Source organism: Choloepus didactylus, chromosome 14, assembly GCF_015220235.1.
Source record: "Choloepus didactylus isolate mChoDid1 chromosome 14, mChoDid1.pri, whole genome shotgun sequence".
Classification (NCBI taxonomy): domain Eukaryota; kingdom Metazoa; phylum Chordata; class Mammalia; order Pilosa; family Megalonychidae; genus Choloepus; species Choloepus didactylus.
In genome coordinates, this window is record NC_051320.1 from 19,601,934 (window position 1) to 19,622,944 (window position 21,011).

At 35.6% G+C, this 21,011-nt stretch overlaps 1 protein-coding gene across 2 annotated transcripts in view; it reads left to right on the forward strand.

The window, feature by feature from the left end:
* Positions 1 to 295: 295 nt before the first annotated feature.
* The window catches only part of YTHDF3 (YTH N6-methyladenosine RNA binding protein 3), a 40,618-nt gene continuing 19,902 nt past the window's right edge, over positions 296 to 21,011 (forward strand). Inside the window, exons 1-4 of one of the 2 annotated variants that reach the window (XM_037803483.1) lie at positions 296 to 883; positions 1,072 to 1,096; positions 6,984 to 7,069; positions 11,731 to 13,329. In XM_037803483.1, the coding sequence (XP_037659411.1) occupies positions 11,749 to 13,329 (1,581 nt within the window). In that variant the 5' untranslated portion in view covers positions 296 to 883; positions 1,072 to 1,096; positions 6,984 to 7,069; positions 11,731 to 11,748. The remainder of the gene's footprint in view (positions 884 to 1,071; positions 1,097 to 6,983; positions 7,070 to 11,730; positions 13,330 to 21,011) is intronic. The other variant, XM_037803481.1, reaches the window with a different exon arrangement.

Sequence of the window (21,011 nt, forward strand, 5' to 3'; positions counted from 1 at the left end):
TGCCCAGAGTGCAGTGGAATCTAGCTTTGGCCGGGCTTCTCGCTGCCACCCCCTGGCGCGCCCTGCAGTCCCGGAGCGGGCTTAACCTCTCTCCCGCGAACGGAAGGAATCCTGGAAGTTCGCGCACCCTCCCCGGCGCATGCGCCTGACCCGGCCGTGCAGTCTTATCTTCCGTGACGCGGCAAAGCGGGGGCGGAGCCAAGGTCGGTAGCGGGAGGGCGGGGAACTAAGAGCGAGGTGAGCGCGGACGTCAGAGTGGAGAGCGGAAGGTCAGGGAGGCTCGGAGCGGAAGTGACACTAGGGAGTCGGTCCGCCATTGTGGACCCGAGAAGCGGAGAGCGAGGGGGGAAGAGAGCGTGCAAACGGACTAGACGGGCGCCTTCCGCCAACAACTGAGTGCGAGTCCTTCGTTTTTGGTTTCTCAGCGAGCGGCGGCAGCGCGGCGGCTAGAACAATCTCTCGGCTGAGGGCGGCAGCCAACTGCTGTGAGTGCAGGGGGAGAGGCCCAGGAGGCGGCGGCGGCGGCGGCGGCAGCAGCTCTCGGGTTGCGGTGAAGAATGTCAGCCACTAGCGTGGATCAGGTGAGGGAGCAGAGGCCCCCAGGCTTGGCGAAGGCCCGAGCCCCGGGGCTCCACCCTCGCGTGAGGCTTCGGCTCCTCCCCGCCGCCGCCGCCGGCCCCATAACGGTGCTACGGGCGCAAGTTGCTGCGGTGCTGTCGCCTGGTCCGGGGCTTGCTCTGGCCCCGGGGCCTGCGGCGAGGCAGGCGGGCGCGGTGCCGTCGGGGAGCGGGGAAGGATTGCTCCTAGGGGCCTTAAGGTGCATCCTGAAGGCTGAAGACGTGGGGATGAGCCCAGGCGACCTCCAGGAGATGGGCCCCGAGTGGTGGGTAGGAGGTTTAAAGGCTGAGGGGCATTTGGGAAATTGGTGGCTGTGGAGGATGTGGTGGGATTTACTCCTACGCGGATTGTTTAAAATAACTTGTTTTTGGTAATGTCTTTGATTAATACGCTTTCTCTCCTTTTTTTTTTTTTTCTCTCTCTCTTTACCATACCTTTGGACTTGATGTTCAGAGACCTAAAGGGCAAGGAAATAAAGGTGAGTTTGGATGTTTTTCTTATTTCCTAGTGTTGGCTTGGTATTACTTTGAAATGTATGTGTGTGTGTGTTTTGCCTCCCCCCTCTTTTTTTTAAATATAGGGTTAAAGTAGAGAAAGATCATGGCAAAAGCAGCCAAATATCCCAACTTCAGTAGTTTCCTACTTTGAAGCCACTTTTGTAGAAATCAGAGTTGTACAAGAAACAGTTTTCTCAGTTGTATTTCCATTAAGGAGGTATTTTTATGAAGGTCGTGGTTTTTGTTAATGTTTCAATTTATTTTATTATTTAACTTATACCACAAAAATTCCTACATATTTATGTAGAAAAGTATGTTTTCAGGTGGACATTTTGTTCCACTTCTGTTTAAATTGGAAAATGAAACCCACATAATATTCCATTCCACATTAATGAAAATTGTTATACTGTTAATCACTAATTCTGTTGAAATCAGTTGCAGTGAGCCAACAATATGTGAGAACTCAAAGCTCAACAGGCTCTTCACCTTGCTATGTAGTCTTGATTGCAAGCTTTGACTCAATCTGGAATTTTAGAAAGGACTGGGAATGAAATTATTTGTAAGTTTTCTACCAGTATTATATGATTTATCATTAGTTTCAGTACCACTGAAAGCAGTGTTTTTAAATAAGTGTATTTTCTAATTTTAATATGGACTAGTGCAGTCAGCTGACTGAAACATTGCGACATTAATCATGTGACGTTAGTAAGTGTAGAACAATAGCTGTTTTCTTGGGACAAGGCCAGTTAAATAACATTACAGCCAGTTATGTATTTATAACATTTTGTAATAGGTTTTGAAATTACACTATTTAGAATTGTGCTTCCTGTTTTTTTATTTCAGTAGCCAAGTTTTACTTAGAAAAGATCTACAGTAGTGTTAGCTGTGAGTTCATTGACTTTACTGGTGCTCTTTAAATTCTTAAGGTTTTTATTTGCTATTGCAGATTTGGTTAATTTGAAATTTATCAGAAAGTCAGTGTTCTTTTTTAGGAATTAGATTCTGTATACATAGCTTAGTTAAAATTTTTGTGCTGTACAATTTATGTAAGAATTTGTACATTTCAGATATATGGTGCTGTACTAGGTAACAAATTTATTGCTTTGTTTTGCTTAAAGATGTGTTTTCTTGCAATATATAAACATTTAGAAATTGTAATTTTAGATTGTAATTTTTTTAATTGGAATTTAAATTTTATTTTTAGAATTTTCTGTGTGATAAGCATAAAACTAAGAATTTGCTGCTGATTTGTTTTAAATGAGTTTAAAACATTTTGTAAATTTAAAAAGAATGATTCATTAACTTATTTTTTGCTAGTCTGTCCGTTAGGAAGTATGTAGGCTTGGAGATATGTGAAATCTATGGTCATTATTGCCTAGCACAAATTATTTTATCCTAGATTTGTGGGGGGGTGGCACTTTGCAAGGCTATTTGAAATGCTAATTGTTTTATATTATCTGCTTTAAAGTAAGTAAGCAAGATCTCTGAACCTAATAACTTGTTGGACTAAACAAAATAGAGTACCTACAGCATTGTAAGCCAGTATTGTATGACTATAAGTTTGATTCATGGCATAGTGATTTCACTTAAGTATATCCCAATGACATTTTTGATATTATAAATTATTAAAAATTACATTATATGTAGACTATAAATATATTTGATTACTTAAAAATTTTTAATCCATGAGTGGTACTCTGTTAGGTGTATTTAAACACACACACAGTGTTGATCTGGGTAGATCTTTATTCTGATAAATTTTCTTTCATTCTTCCTTATTGTATAATTCATAGTTTCATCCATGGCTAGAGTGATGGACTGGGATTCCCAGGAGACTTGAGTTCTGATGTTGCCTGTGGCTACTGAGTTGCCTAGTGAGCTTGGTCATATTTCACCTTTTGGTCAGAATTTCCCCCCTGTCTGTTAAATGAAAGTAGTAATTCTAACCATAACCCCCATTGTATGTTATAAGGGGTGCTGTAATTATAATAGATATAATCCATTGATCTAGTAGCCATTATATTTCCCGGATTTCTTTTTGCTTCCCTCACCTCAGCTATTTTTAAGATACAGTAATAGTCCATTGCCTAAGTCATGGCAGGAGGGGAAAACCATTGGGCTTAAAGTATGTAGTCATTTAAATTTCTTTAGAATGATAAAAGCTACAAGTGCACCGATCCTCGTATACATTACTTGTGTTTTATACTTCTGCAGGGAGAATTACAAGGGAAGGCAGCACCTACAGTAAACTGATATAAGAGCTGTGGATTTGAGAAAAAAATTACTGTGCCTTAGTGATCTTGGTTTTAAAGCTAGTAAAATTGCTTTACAATTATTCTGTTTACTTTTATGAAACAGAAACCAAAGCTAGTTTTCTTGAACCACGGCTTCAGTGTGCTAGTAATCTGAGTAGTAGACTTGAATTCAGAACTTACCAAGCTTTATGAAAAGTGTATGTCCCTGAGAAGTTGGTGTCAGCTAAATTTATTAAAGCATAATCCTTTTCAGTTGACTTATTGTAATTTTAGAGATGCTGTGTTTTCTTTTCTGAACTATCTTCACTTTGCAGTGATAGCCTAACACCTGGCTTTGTGTCTTTGATTTTCTGCTAAGGGTTTTTCTGTATATCCTTAATTAACTTAAATGTGCTAAAGGAGCTATAATTTGAAAGAGATTCTGTATCAGTCTCTTTGTAAAGCAAAATATTTTTACTTTTGTAAATAGCGATATCCTAGGTTTGCCTGTTTATAAGTTTGATTTCTTTTCTTAATTACAGTAGTCCCTATGTTAAATACTACAACTCTTTTTATTATCCTTGGCAAGGTTGGTACTGAAGGATAGTAGAAATTTAGGGATTATTGTCTCTTGGTCCACAGTTTAATATTGACTATATAAATTTTATTTATTTATTAACAGGTAGAAAATTTGCTTGCTGGATTAAAGGTGTGATATTCCTTTCCCTGAGGGCACCAAGAGTGGAAGTGTCAGATCCCATACCTCCTTGTAATCTCAGGCTTTGCTGCCTGCTTTATCCTATTCTTTAACTTTATAGATAGACAAATATATGGGAAATTTATCTTTTGCTGCTTCTTCATCCATCCACTTCCAACATGGGGACATGTGCATCGTTTCATATAACTGCAGTTTAAAATAATTAGCTTAAAATTGGCGTTCTAATGTTTCAGAAAAGTAGTGGAAAATGCCTTGTATTTTGGCACTATTCTGTCGTATTCCCTCTGCAGCTTTCTCTCCAGAAATGATTTCAAAGCACTTTACTGTCATTTTAGGCTTAATTTTATTATTAGTTCTCAAAACATTCCAATAAGGAGATAGAGGGTACATGGTATTGTCCCTGTTTCTGTAGGTGGGAAAACATGATGCACAGATCTGTTGACTTTCCTAACTTGATGTAGTCAGGACCAGAGCAAAGAATCACCTGGCTCCTAAGGCCCATGTTCTGTCTTGATTTGACTCTGCTGCATAGAGCAGAGGAAACAGGCGAAGGATCATGTAAGTCATCTGTTCTTTTTTCCCTGAAGAACATCTGCAGCTTACGGAATGGGCTTGGATTTCATTACTATTTAATGGCTTTCAGTCTCCAAGATATCAGATTATCATTAAGTAGAGTTCAACAACTAAATTCTTGAAGACAGTTGAATTTCTTAAAGAAAGGTATGCTTCTGTAACTCAAGGGCTAGCATTTTATTCTTATTCTAATTCTAATTTAATGCAAATTGCTTGTCAATATGCATGAAATGCTTTTAATAAAACTATTTCTTCCTTGGAGTGATTTATTTCTTGAAAAGTGAGTTCATTTTTAGACATGTGTATCATTTAAAAATGCATTTATTTAGTATATGAGAATATAGATTTCTCAGTCTCAGCCTTTTAGAGTTAGAAGAAGAAAGGATGTGAGAAAGGATGTCAGCATAATATATATTTAGATAAATTTTAGGTGTTTTTTTGACCACAGTAGCAGTATGCACTAGATTTCTGAGAATCTAATGAATACTAGAAATAGTTGTCATTTTGAAATGGTTAGCTGTTTCAGATATGGACTAATATGTACTAGTGTAATAGTCTAATAGTGAAGAATTTTTTTCTAAGAGGTAATAGACCATGCATGACTGACTTCCTTTGTTGAAGGAATGGTAAAACCAGTGGTAAAGGAGAACAGGTATGTCAGAGATCCTTGGACTGAAATGATTAGCACCAGCCTTAAAATGGCATCAGAAATAACCTAAGGTACCCTCTTTTGTTTGCATTCCTACAGACTTGATGTATTTAAACTTGTGGGAGCATATTGGCTCAACTCTGGCTGTGATGCGTTTTATCAAATACAGTTAAATGACCCCATTGGAACCAGGATCAAGTTGACCTTCAAGTTGCTTATGTGGCCTTTGAGGGACAGTGTGGTATCATGAGATCCACTTTGAAGGCTTCAGGGTTGCTTCTTAGTGAGATCACTTCTTTGAGCAGTGACTGCTATTCAGTGCACAGCAGAGAACTAAGTATTTCAACATTTATGTGCTTTCCTGCCACAGTTAACTCATAAAAATGAATCTTCAGTGATCTTAACTCATTGGGAAAATTAGGAATAATAAAAATGCTCGATATTATAGAGGAACATAGAATTTAAACCCATCCACCCCCCCACCTTAATTTGTAATACAATGTGACACTATTTTTTAGCAGTAAGTCTTCAGGTATTGATTTCTTTTTGTTTCTAAAAGATTAGTCAGCATTCATCAGGAATACTTTTTTTTTTTTTTGGCATGTTTCAGAAGTAGTTTGGAATAATACAACCACATCAAGTTTTAGCCTAGTAAAACTTTTCTGTTTATATTGTCTTAAAGTCATTTTTCATTCTATTTGGATCTTGAAATTTGGTGCAATAATAATACCCAGGATTATTGAGCACTGTCATTTAACCCTCAGATGAGATGAGGTAGTTACTATTAAATAACCTCCTTGAACAGCTAAGTAGAGGGTTAGAGAGGCTAAGTTACTTACTGGACATCATCCAGCTCCTGAGGGGTGGACTTGGGATTCAAACCCAGAACCTTTTTAGTTCTGAAGTGTGCTCAAAAGCACCCTGAGATACAGCATCCAGAGAATAACTTTATAGAGCATTTATGGAATGACCCTTGAACAAATGTGGCACTATAAATTATTCTGTCTGGTTTTCCCATGTGTTGCAAGAGTAATCATGGTTTCCTTTGGTGTATTAATTTTATTTGTCCTTTATTGTGAAAGTCTTTGTATTTTTTGGTTTAAAATTAAGGCCCATTTTATTTAGATTTTTCGTAATTATGTTTATTCATTGTGATACTGTTTCAAGTGAATTTTAGCTACTTGAACTGCTGGCATTTATTTTACTTTTGGTAACTTTAGTTACCAAGAGAAAAAGAGTCATTTCATTCTTTATTACCTTGATTGGTCTAAGTAATATAGACACTTAAACGAAGGTAGAAAATATTCAGATATCTCTGTGTCTACAGCACTACTTGAAGTAGAGTTTAGATTCAAATACAGCATTAGAGAACCCTTTCAATGCTTTCGTATAACTGTTTACATACTTGGTACAGTGTTGGGAAGTTGGGATATTTGTTTTTTGTAATGGCAAGTATGTATAAAGTTTGTGTTTGTAGTCTTTGACATATATATGACAAGATTTATAAGTTTTTGTGGGACATAAATTTGTATCCAAAATAAAGTTTATACTAAACAGGGTTCTTAAGTGAAAATATGAAAATAACTCAGGATAACTTTTTCTGAGTTAGTTTGAACTATATTGAAAGCTATAGGTTATGCTGTTGGTTTCATGAAGATTGATTCAGCACATCTAATTCAAGCATGTTTTTTTAGTTTCAGTACAAAACGGTTCGATTCATCAGAAAGATGCTGTAAATGATGATGATTTTGAGCCATACTTAAGTAGCCAGACAAATCAGGTAAGTCTTGTGATAGTCCCATATTTCAGGAGATTAAACTTTTATTAGAATTAACTGATTTGAAAAATAGATATTCTAATTGAATGCGATTAACCCATAATATGATGTAATTCGTCTAGTGTGTCTTTCTAGTAGTGAATAGCAGTTGCAGGTGTATGGCAAAAGAGAGTTCTCTTTTAGAACTTATAGATAACTGAAGAATATATTCTGAAATATAACAATTTGAAGGTGAACATTATTTGTATATGTTATGGTTAGATTTATTTTTTTGGAATGTTCAAAAAATTTAATCTTTTACTGACACTGCCGTATCGTCATAGCTAAAGCAAATTAGAAGTTTTAATATCCCAGAAATTTATGGGAGAAAACACTCTTCTGCTTGAAATTTTTGGTTGAATGTAGTGTTTTCTGTTTTGTAAGGCATTCTAATTTGAATTTTATTGAGAATTATTGAAAGTATTAATATAATTTGGAAACTTTAGGGAATAAAGTATTTTTGTGCATACTTGTTTCTATATTTTGGAACGTGGAGAATTTTTATTAAATCAAGAACTTGCTCTAAGGCTCTTGTGTTTGAGTTTTTCATAATTACATAATCTTGTATACAGTAATACTTTAGATTTAAACATTAAAAAACAATTCTGTTCTTTAGTTTCTGTGTAGTCTGTTTCTGTTCATAAAAATGTCACTAGAAATTTTAAAAATATATTTTCATTATTAGTTTCTTTGGAGAAAACTTTCTGAAACTGCTTTTGTTGTTTTACTGAACAAATGATCTAAGAAAAATATACATTAAAATTTTAGCCTTTAGATTTTTTGAAATTATAAAAGAACATGGAACCAAATATTATTACAGAACATAACAGTATAATTGTAGAGAATATTTGAAGAAAAAGTGGCCCCCAGTTTGGAAAATGTCAAATTATTTTTAGGATTGTGGAGAGATGTGGTTATGTACAACCTGATCTACCTCTTGGTTGTTTCTCCTTAATCACCACCTCCTATCTGCTGAGTTACATGCCTCGGATACACTGGGAAATAGTGAATAAATGAGAAAGAATAAAAACTGCTGCCATAATCTATGAAAGTCTGGCTACTCTTAAAATTAGAACATTGATTTGATGCTTACAATCTAACTTCATGATCTCGATAACTAATTTACTTTTCCACTTGAAGTTGTGAGAAAATATATCACTGGAAAGTATGGGAAGTTTATTTGTTGTAAAATGTAAAGCAAGTTTTAAAAGAAATATAAATTTATTATATTTGGGCTGACTCATACAATAATCTCAGTTAACATCGCATATGCCTATGTTTTCCAACTTTTTTGAGGAATTCTGTTATTGCGAGTAGATGTTTCCCCCCAAAAGGACTCCATGATCAGATAAGTCTGGGAAATTTATCTGGGCTAAACAGTTGAACCGATTTCTTTACTACTTGGTTTCAGAATCTTGACATTGTAACATAAAGTGAACCTTTAAGAGGGATTTATAACATGAAGCTCCTCTAACTTGTTTGTTTTAACTCTGTTTTTAAGGAATTTTAGTTGACCATAAAATACAATTTGGGAATTGGTTACCTGAAAGAATCCTCTTGTTTTCTCTGGTCACAGATACTTTATGATTATTTCTGTTTGCCGCAGGGCTTAGAAGATTTGCTTTTTGACATTCTTCATGTTTCCAGGGCTGCCTAGGTACCCTCCTGTGCTGGAACCAGAGCCTTGCTCTCCTTTTTATCTGTTTTATATATTAGAATTCTGCATAAGATTTTATTCATGAAAAACTTAACTATTGGAAAACCATTGTTTTTTTTTTTAAATTTAACATTTACCCTAATGAACCCAAATGATATTTTTAAATTGCATCATAAAAGATACCTTGTGTTGGGCAGAAACACCTATAAAATATTTGTTTTAATGTGATATTCATATACTTGAATCAACAAACCCATCTAATATTTAAAGAGATTTAAAGTTTGATTCCGGTTAGTCTGTAGTCTACCTTTCTCTTCTTGTCAGTGCTGAAGTAGACTGGTGGGGTTTTTTGGTGAAATACCTCGAGTAATTACATGCAGATTTAAAGTTATGCAAGTATTTAAGTTCCTTTTTAATTAAAAAATTTTTCAGCCTCATATACAGTAGTATGTCTTTAAAATTATAGATAACAAAAATGAAAATGTTAAAGGGAAAGCAGTTGAATGTTTTCACTAATGATTTAAGTGGTTTTCTGCGTTTCAGATCTAATTCACATCAAATGCAAGGATACTTTGTAAACATTTCTTGGCCTTTCTACTTATGTGGTAGCATATTTCTCCTATTGTATGGTGCTCAATTTCTTAGGGAATAATTTTGTATAGTAATTAAAAAAGCAAACGTCCCTCCTTCGGATCTTAAAATTAGGTTTCCTCTGTAGTTCTTTAGAATAATAGGTAATTAATTGTAAAGTTGAGATTTTAATTGGCACTGTTTTAGTTGCTGCGTAATTTATGCATATATATTTGAAGAAAAAAAATGGGAAATTGAAGCTCAAGCTTCTCTTGTATAAATAGAGAAATAAATTCTCAGTCCCGCTTATCAGAAAAGAGGTTTAAAGAAATAAAAAAATACAATAACATTTTAAATTTTGTTATTTTCTGTCTCTGCTATCACTGCTTTTAGTTCAGGTTTTCATTATCTGACTGTTACAAACATTTCCTATCTATTTACCACACAGGAGTCTTCTTAAAACTTGTTTGATTGTGTCAATTGCCACGTTAAATAATGAACCACAGCTTCCTGTTGTGGATGCATTTATTATATGAAGGTCCTTAAATGGTTCTGTTCTCACTGTACCCTCGTCTTTTGTCAGTTTTCCCCCCTAACTTATTCTGAGAAATAGAAATTATAATTATTTTCTGAAAAAAAATTTTCTGGATATTTTCTTTCATGATTTAACTTATTTCTAAATATGTTTTTTTGTATACACACTCATGTATGTTATTTCCTCCACGAAATCTTTTTCTGATTTCCCAGTTATTTGCTCTCTTCTCTTCTTACTAGTGTACTTCTTGCTTTGCTTCGTTTGTACTTAGATTACAGCACCTTTCGCATTAGGGTAATTTTGTCTTCTCCACTAGACTGTGAAGTGCTTCAGGTTAAAGACCATGTTCTTTCCTCTTTTCTGATACTGGTGCAGTATCTGGCAAATAGTAGGCAATCATTATATGTTAAATGAATGAATGGATTCATTTATAACATAGAATTAGGGGATAAAGACTTAAGGCTGATGATGAACTATTCTGGTTGAGTATTATTACACCTTTTTCTTAAGACAGTCTTATGGTTAGATATGTACAGGTGATACTTTTCCAAAGTGAGATGATATTTTTAAAAGATTAGAAGAAAATACGTATAAACATTAAAACTAATGAACATCCCTTAACTTTTTGTTGTTAGTTCAGAGTGTTAACAAATGGAAAAATGGGTTGAGAACTTTGCTTTGGGGAATTTAAAATAAGAACGTCTATATCAATTAAGTGAATGATAAGCATAAGCCTGCAAAATGATACTGACTTTTGCAAGGGAATATTAGTTGTTCTGACTGGATATTAGCCAAAATTTTCACCTTGCTTAAGTACAGATTCTCAAGTTCTGTATAATTTTTTAAGGTCATGCCTAAATTGAAAATTGAAAATCTATTATTAGGTGTTTATTTGGCAAAAGAAACCTATGTTCAAAGGAAATCCTTAAAATAGGTTTTATATTGGCTAGTAAGAAATATGAGTTTTTTTTTTTTTTAAATAGAATTTGGTGCCTTAATTTTTGACAAATTATTATTATTAAATGCATGACCATTTAACATTACTCAGAGTGAAAGTTGGTCGAATGGCAGTGATTCTGAAAAAAAAAAGATATACAAGTTTACTATTTCTGAATTTAAAAAAATTGGGCAAAAAGATATGTTTATTGTATAAAATTTGGAAAGTAGAGGCAAATACAAAGAAAGAAAAAAAAGCACCTGATATTCCAATATTAGGAAACCATAGTAAGAATTTTCTTTTGTTTCTTTTTCAAAATGAATAAAGCAAAACAAAACAAACTGGGATCATACTATAGTCATCATCGAGAATCTGTTTTTCTTCTCAGAATGTGAGCATCACTCCATTTTTTCTTTATGAAAGCACAATGTTTAATTGCTGAACTGGGTTCCATTATATATATATATAAGCTGTAATTTAATAATTCCTCTACTGTTTGATGTCTCCAGGTTTTAAAAAATTCTTACCAGCAAATTTTTTGATACATCAGTTGCTTACAATACAGCTGAGTGTAAATGATAAATTTGTGCCTGTGAAGTTTATAAATCAGCATTTTGTAGAAATTGCATTATTTTAAGTTGCAGTTTTAAGCCAGAGGCGCTGGCTCTTAAAATAAAAATAGCTTCCTTCCCCCACCTACCCCCAGAAGAACCTGCAAGTAATTTTGTAATAAGTATTTTAAAATATGAATACTCATCAACTTATTTTTATTTTGATAAGATTGGATTTGAAATTTTACTTCTGTGTATCTAGAACAGTTTATCTAGAACATGTATTTAACATTGTTTGCATTTAATCTTTCAGGTGTTTATTTCCCTGCTGTTAAGAGGACATTTCGCTACTGATTATCTTCTTTTGTTTTCCAGAGTAACAGCTATCCACCAATGTCAGATCCATACATGCCTAGTTACTATGCTCCATCCATTGGATTTCCATATTCTCTTGGGGAAGCAGCATGGTCCACGGCTGGAGACCAACCCATGCCGTATCTGACAACTTATGGACAAATGAGTAATGGTGAACATCATTATATACCAGATGGTGTGTTTAGTCAACCTGGAGCATTAGGAAATACCCCTCCATTTCTTGGTCAACATGGATTTAACTTTTTTCCTGGTAATGCTGATTTCTCTACATGGGGGACAAGTGGATCTCAGGGACAATCAACACAAAGTTCTGCTTACAGTAGCAGTTATGGCTATCCACCTAGTTCTCTTGGGAGAGCTATTACTGATGGACAGGCTGGATTTGGCAACGATACTTTGAGTAAGGTGCCTGGCATTAGCAGTATTGAGCAAGGCATGACTGGACTGAAAATTGGTGGTGACCTGACAGCTGCAGTGACAAAAACTGTAGGTACAGCCTTGAGCAGCACCGGTATGACTAGCATTGCAACCAATAGTGTGCCCCCAGTTAGCAGTGCAGCACCTAAACCAACCTCCTGGGCTGCCATTGCCAGAAAGCCTGCCAAACCGCAACCGAAACTTAAACCCAAGGGCAATGTGGGAATTGGGGGTTCTGCTGTGCCACCACCACCTATAAAACACAATATGAATATTGGAACTTGGGATGAAAAGGGGTCAGTGGTAAAGGCTCCACCAGCCCAACCAGTTCTGCCTCCTCAAACTATAATCCAGCAGCCTCAGCCATTAATTCAACCACCACCATTGGTGCAAAGCCAACTGCCTCAACAGCAGCCTCAGCCACCACAACCACAGCAGCAACAAGGACCTCAGCCACAGGCCCAGCCTCATCAAGTGCAGCCCCAACAGCAGCAGCTGCAGAATCGCTGGGTAGCTCCTCGAAACAGGGGAGCAGGCTTCAACCAGAACAATGGAGTGGGAAGTGAAAACTTTGGTTTAGGTGGTGTTACTGTCAGCGCTTCACCTTCTAGTGTAGAAGTGCATCCAGTACTGGAAAAGCTAAAGGCCATAAACAACTATAATCCCAAAGACTTTGATTGGAACCTGAAGAATGGGCGTGTGTTTATAATCAAAAGCTATTCTGAAGATGACATACATCGCTCCATTAAGTACTCTATCTGGTGTAGTACTGAGCATGGGAATAAGCGTTTGGATGCAGCTTACCGTTCCCTGAATGGGAAAGGCCCACTCTATTTACTCTTCAGTGTGAATGGTAGTGGACATTTTTGTGGAGTGGCTGAGATGAAGTCTGTTGTGGACTATAATGCATATGCTGGTGTCTGGTCTCAGGATAAGTGGAAGGGCAAATTTGAAGTTAAGTGGATCTTTGTCAAAGATGTTCCCAATAACCAATTGCGGCATATTCGTTTAGAAAACAATGACAACAAACCAGTTACCAATTCAAGGGACACTCAAGAGGTACCCCTAGAAAAAGCTAAGCAAGTGCTTAAAATAATTGCCACTTTCAAGCATACCACCTCAATTTTTGATGACTTTGCACATTATGAAAAGCGTCAAGAAGAGGAGGAAGCCATGCGTAGGGTAAGAATACAGTTATTTTTGCATGTAGGATATTTTTATTGGGGTGAGCACATGGACTGGTGTTCTTTAATCCTTTTAATATTACATTCTGAGTTTAGAACTCTGCAGGAAACCATCTAATTAGCCTAAGAAACAACTCTACAGACACTCTCTGTGTGCCCCTTCTGAATCATTTCCCCCTTCCTTCCCAAGGGTAAACCTTACTCTGAATTTGCATCCTGCCTATTCTTCATTGAGACTCACTGAGGTCATTGAGCCTCAGCATTCATCAAACTTGTACAAAATAGTGAGGGTTTGATTATTTTAGAAGGCGCTTTAGGGTTGGGAAGAGTATGGGTTTAGAATTAGACAGCAGAATTTGATTTCTGATTCTGTTATTTACCCCCTATAAAGACACTTGGGGAGACTTGCCTGGAAGTTTACATACCATTTGTGCTTGTATCGAGTTGGTCAGAATTTGGTCATAGGGCTACACAGGGGCAAGGCAGGCCCAGGGAATGTTTTCTGTCCCAAGCTATAAGGGAAAATTGGGGTCTTGTTCTTAGGGACCCAAGGGAGCAATGAATGTTGCGGTAGCCAGCTAGCAGATTTTTCTTCTCAAATGAAGCAGGGGTAGAGTTAGAAGCTCCTCTAGCAAATAACCTTTGTTATGTGGTAAACCCCTGTAAGAAAATAGGATAAAACAGGAACTTTAATTCTCTATCTGAATGTGAGGTGTCAGTGATACCCCTGATTTGCTTCTGCATGTGAGCTTATGTCTTGTGCCTTCTTAGTTGTCCACAGAAGGGGGAAGTACTTCAAACAACATTGCTCAGTGGTGGGGCAAGTTGAAATAATGATCTTAGAGCAGTCATTTTCAAACTTTAGGGTATGCGTAAAAATCTCTTGGGATTCTTCTTGAAAATGTAGATTCTTGAGACTTATCCCAGGAAAATCTGATTCATTGTATTAGATATGGGACCTGGTAGTATATATTTTTAACAAGCATCCCTAGTGATTGTGATGCTAGTGATTGCTATATTGAATTGTTATAAACTTTGCCTTGGAATAGTAAAAATGGCTTGAGGCCTTGCTGAACCTTTTAAATGGATTCCTGGGGATAAATTTAATTTTCTCTAATAGAAAGGTTTCAAAGGAGCTATGTCCAGGAATAATGCACCTGTATTTTTAAAAAAAATGTTTTCTTTATTAATTCAACTAAGTGGAGGTAATAGTCTTCTGCATATGAAACTCTAGTCAGTATTCCAGTATGAAATGTTTTGTATATGTGAGTAGTATCCTGCCTCAGGTCTGTTTCTGTATTATCTACTATAACTGTTTTTGGGGGGCTTTCTTTAAGGCTTTATGCCAAGAAGTTGCTTTCCAGAGGGTGGATTGTCTTTTTTGATGTCTCACAAGGACTTCTATGGTGTTTTTTGTTCCCTCTATTTAGCCTCACTCACTGGAAAGAGGATTGGATTTGGAACTTTTTGCTAGCCATGTGACCACATTCAAGTCTCTTAACTTCTGTATTTGTTTCATTGTGTGGCAGATAGAGATGAAACTGGTACAAGGTTAATCATAAATATAGTAGATGAATATGGAAATTAAAAGATGTAGTAAAATAGAAAATGAAATATGAAATTGTCCAGCACCTTGTCTTGCCCTGGTAAAAAGTGTTAATTGAACAAAAGAGTTTGGTGACATACTTTTAGTACCTATGTACTAAAACTAGTACTCCATCAGGTTATTTAAAATTGCACTGTTCATGAAGATTAGGTAAGTAAGATGGTTCACTTGGTGTAAGCAACCTTGTCCAGAGCAGGGTCTCAGTAACTATTTGCTGACTGAATTGCATGAATGTATTGGGTAATATCTTCAAACACCTTTGTGCTCCTGCTCTCTTCTGTTCCAGTGTTCTCCCCTTTGCCCCCCAAAGTCGGGTACAGTGCATTCAAATTCAAGAAGAGTTGTAATTACTTTGGTCAGTGGAAGGATGGTAAGATGTAATAAGAAACAAAAGTGCTTCTCAGTAAACGTGTCAGACTTTAATAAAAAACAAAAAGTATTGCTATTTCATGCAGCTTTTTGTGTTAAAATTATTTGTTCTTTGAAGATTAACAGAACTGGAGTATGTTGAGTATTCACTTGCGATAGATGTATAATTTGATAGGCATGAAAGAATGTGGGCAGTAGTCTAGGAATGTTTTTCAGTTCTGGAACATTTTCAGTTAGCATTATTGAGCATCTGCTATCTATGAGGAATAATACTTTCACTCACGTAATTTCTGCTTTATTGAGATTTCGTTTAACTTTAACCTTTTGTGCCGTGAAATTCATTATTCTGTTTAAATAAAGCCAATAACAATTCATGCATTCTAGTGGCTAAAAACTAGTTTTGCTCTATAAGTGTACAGTCTGAGAATAAAACATAGTGATCAAGAAAAGATTCAAAGTATATGTATTTGCATCTGGTTGCATCAGGTCAACTAGATTCTAACCTGGTTCAGTTAATGGAATGAGGATGAACACGTGGATATATTAGAAAATTCATAATCATACTCTACAAAGTAGGATTAAAAAACGTGTGGAAATGTTGTTTGTTCATTTATGTATGTTAACTAAGAGACCAAGTCTTTTACAATAATTCTGACTGAAATGAATTATTGGGGAAATTTTGAGAAGAAAGGCAGTATTATTTTGCAGTAATAATTCTGACATGCTTTAGTTAACTATTTTTAAAACATGAATATGTTTACAAGCCTTAAGATTAACAGCAAGAAGATAGTTTAAAAAGGGCCTCCTTAACAGTAGTAGACCAAATAGTTAATCTAAAGTGAGTATATTAATGTAGTTATCTTCCTTCTAATAATCAGATTGAGATTTAATAAATATCAATATGATCTTAATATTTTGTAAACAGTATAGTTTCTTACAGTTTATCATGATTATAGGTCTATTATCATAACTTAAAGGTTGAGTATTTTTTTATGTTTAATCTTATGGAACATGTAAATGCTTCTTGTTAAATTATGCCATAAGCACTTTAATTCTACAAACTGAAGTAATTATTATTTTCCTGGCACTAAGTTAGGGCCCAGTTATTAATAAGACATGTTTTTTTCTGATACCATTCTTTCTAACAGTAAAGCCATGTATTTAAATAAATTCTATAATGTGTTGGAAGCATTCAACAGGGAGTGAAGAGAATTGGGGAAGAGTCAAAGTGACATGAGACATTTAAGTTGGGTCTTGAAATGTTAATAGAAAAGTGAGGAAAGTGTATTTTAAGTGAGGGCATTCCAAGTTAGGTAGCAAAAAATAAAAATGGCTTTAGCTAAGGTTGAAAAATGAATTTTTGGAGAAATTGAAAGAGTCAGTCACAGGACCTAGTTACCAGCTAAATGTGGGAAAGAGGATCAAAATTTACGTTTTCCCAAAGGTGAATATCTTTCTGACTTGGGGTATAGTAGGAATTCTTAAGACATAAAAGAACAGTAACTGTAAAAGAAAACATTGTTAAAATTGATTAGATTAAAATTCAGGTCTTCGGTGCATCAAAAGATGGCTTTAAAGAAAGTAAAAAGACAGGTACTGGAAGAATTTTGAAACACGTAATCAACCAAAGATTAATATCAAAATTTATATAAAGAACTCTTATGAAACAATTTTTTAAAAAAGATAAATAATCCAACTGAGAGATGGACAGAAGACAGGGATAGGTATTTGGTGAGAGAGGAAACATACTACCAATAAGTATATAAAAGGATACTCAGCCTTATTAGTAATTAGGGAAATGCGAAGTCAGGTAGTCTTCTAAAATTACTATAATTTAAAATTGGGCTGTTCTAGGTCCTCTAACCTGATCCTAGTCTAAATCCTGTACTTGAAGAAAAAATAAAGGCTATAAAGGACATTGTAGATCAACTGACAGAATACTGTTACTATATAAGAGACTATCCTTAATTCTTGAGAAATGTATCCTGAAGTACTTAAGAAAAGAGTCATAATGCATGCAACTTACTTTCAAGTGGCTTAGAAAAATATAAAGCAAATGGGGAAGAATATTAATAATAGTTGAATCTGCAGAAAAGGTATATGTGTAGTCTACATATTATTCTTATTCTTCCTAATAGATTTAAAATTCTTTCCAAATAAAAAGATAAAGTAAAAAAAAATCCACCTACACCAGTGCACATAGCTTAAGTTCAATCATTCCTCTGTATTACTATACCACCAATATATTTATCCACTCTCTGCTGACGGGCATTTGGGTTGTTGCTGGTTTTCTGCAATTATCAGATGTACTCCTGAGAACATTTTGTACATGTCTTCTGGAGTAAATGAGAAGTTTCTCTTGGATATAAAAGGTATATGAATGTGCCAAAGTGACTCTCCAAAGTGGCCATATCAATTTATACACTCATCTGCAAATGTATAAGAGATCTTGTTGATCTATAACTTCACCAGTACTTGATACTTCTTAATTTTTCCAATTGAATGGATATAAAATAGTATGTTATTGCATTTCCCTAATTACTAATAAGGCTGAGTATCCTTTTATATACTTATTGGTAGTATGTTTCCTCTCTCACCAAATACCTATCCCTGTCTTCTGTCCATCTCTCAGTTGGATTATTTATCTTTTTTAAAAAATTGTTTCATAAGAGTTCTTTATATAAATTTTGATATTAATCTTTGGTTGATTATGTGTTTCAAAATTCCCCCAAGATTGGGAAGATTTTTTCCTTTGCTTTTATTTGTTTATTTAACTTACTTTTTAACTTTTTATTTTGAAATAATTTTAAACTTACATGACAGTTGTAAAAATAATACAAACCCCATACAGAGAACTCCATCATACTTCCACCCCCAGATACCCAGATCCGACAATTTTAACATTTTAACTTCTTTTCTCTCCGTGCTTTCTTTCTTTCCTTCCTCCTTCCCTCCTTCATTCCATTTTTCGAACATTCTATATTCCAGTTTTTTCTTATGTCCCAAAAATGTCCTGTCGAGCCTTTTCTTCTCCATTCTTAGATCCCTGGATCCAGTATCATGTATTACACTTAATTGCTGTTGTCTTTTTTTTTTTTTTTAACTTGTGGAACCAGGTAAAACATAAGTCTTCCCATCCCAAACCCTCCCAAGCATACCATTCAGAGATATTAATCACATTCACAGTGTTGGAGTACCTGCACCACCATCCACCACCAGAACTAACCCTTCACCCCAAACTGAAACTCTGTACTCTTTTTGCATTAACTCCCCATTACTCCTTCCCCACTCTCCAATAACCTCTCTCTACTTTCTTTTTCTTTTTTTTTTTAATTTTATTTTGAAATAAATTCAAACTTACAGGAACAGTTGCAAAAACAATACAAACCCCATACACAGAACTCCAGCATACCCCGACCCCCCTTCCCCGATACCCAATCCACCAACTTTAACATCCTGTCACACCACTATTTCTTTCTTTCCCTCCCTCCCTCCCTATCTAACATCTGTCATCTATTGCTCTGTCTTCTGAACATATGGGAGCAAGCTGCACACATCCTTGAACAAACAATATAATTCACATATACATTTCCCGTGAACAAGAACATTCTTTTATGCAATCACATTAAGCGCAGCTAAGAAGTTCAAGAAATTCAACATTGATAAGCTTACATTCTATATTGCCTTTTTTTTTCTTCTTATGTCCCAACTGTGTCCCTTTGAGCCTCCTCTCCTCCACCCTCAGATCTCATCCAGGATGATCCTTGGCATTTAATTGTCTGTCTATTTAGACTGTCTTTTTTTTTTTTTTTTTTTTCAATTGTGGAAACATATATACAGCCTAAATCTTCCCATTCCACCCTCTCCCTAGCATTCCATTAGAGGGATTAATCACGTTTAGAATGTTGCAGTGCCATCTACCTTCCCACCATCCATTTCTAGAAATTTCCCTTCACCCCAATCATGAACCCTACACTCATTTCTTAACTCCCCATTGCCCCTTCCCCCACTTCTCATAACCCATACTCTACTTTTCATCTCTATGGTCATATTCTCTGATACTTTCTTTGTGTTTACCATGGGGCTTAAATTTAACCTCTTAAATCTTTAACAATCTTGTTTTCTTTGCTACCAACTTGACTTCAACAGGACATGTAAACTATGTTCCTATACTCCTCCATTCCCCCACCTTTATGTAGTTCTTGTTAAAAATTACATATTTTACATTGAGTCCAAAACCACTGATTTATCATTACAGTTTATGTATTTCAGATTCTGTAAGAAGTAAATAGTGGAGTTACAAATCAAAAATACAGTAGTATTGGTATTTTTATTTACCCTGTGATCTTTACTGGAAATCTTTATTTTTTCATGTGGTTTCAGTCAATTGTTTAGTGTCCCTTCCTTTCAGGCTGCACAATTCCCTTTAGCATTTCTTATAGGACTGATCTACTGGTGATGAAGTCCCTCTGCTTTTGATTATCTGGGAATGTTTTCATCTCCCCCTCATTTTTAACCTGCAGCTGTTTGTGAATTTTCTAAGTCTCGGATGGTTGTTGACTTCTATTTGTATTCTGTTGTGGTCAGGGAATGTGCTTTGAATAAATTCAATTTTTTAAAATTTATTGAGGCTTGTTTTATGTCCCAGCATATGGTCTATTTTGGAGAAAGATCTGTGATCACTAGAGAAGAATGTGTGTCCTGGTGATTTGGGATGTAATGTTCTATATATGTCTGTTAAATTTCTCTGTATCTCTTTCTCCTTTCTTTGTTTCTCTGTCAGTAGGGCTCCATTTAGTATCTGAAGTAGGGCAGGTCTTTTATTAGCAAAATCTCTTAGCATTTGTTTGTCTGTGAAAAATTTTAGCTCTCCCTCAGATTTGAAGGAGAGTTTTGCTGGATAAAGTACTCTTGGTTGGAAATTTTTCTCTCAGAATTTTAAATATGTCATGCCACTGCCTTCTCGCCTCCATGGTGGCCGCTGAGTAGTCACTACTTAGTCTTATGCTGCTTCCTTTGTATGTGGTGAATTGCTTTTCTCTTGCTGCTTTCAGAACTTGCTCCTTCTCTTCAGTATTTGACAGTCTGATCAGAATATGTCTTGGGGTGGGTTTATTTGGATTTACTGTCTTTGGAGTTCGCTGGGCATTTATGCTTTGTGTATTTATATTGTGTAGAAGGTTTGAGAAGTTTTCCCCAACAATTTCTTTGAATCCTCTTTCTAGACTTTTACCCTTCTCTTCCCCTTCTGGGACACCAATGAGTCTTAAGTTTGGACGTTTTATCTTATCTATCATATCCCTGAGATCATTTTGGTTTTTTTAATTTTTTTCTCCATTCTTTCTTTTGTTCTTTCATTTTCTGTTCTGTGGTCCTCGAGGTCGCTAAGTCATTGTTCACCTTCCTCTAGTCTTGTACTATGAGTATCCAGAATCTTTTTAATTTGGTCAGCAGTTTCTTTTATTTCCATAAGATCGTCTTTTTTATTTACTCTTACAATTTCTTCTTTATGCTCTTCTAGGGTCTTCTTCATGTCCTTTATATCCTGTGTCATGCTCTTCTTCATGTCCTTTATATCCTGTGCCATGCTCTCATTGTTTATCTTTAGTTCTTTGATTAATTGCTCCAAGTACTGTGTCTCTTCTGATCTTTTGATTTGGGTGTTTGGGCTTAGGTTCTCCAGTATCATCTGGTTTTATCATATG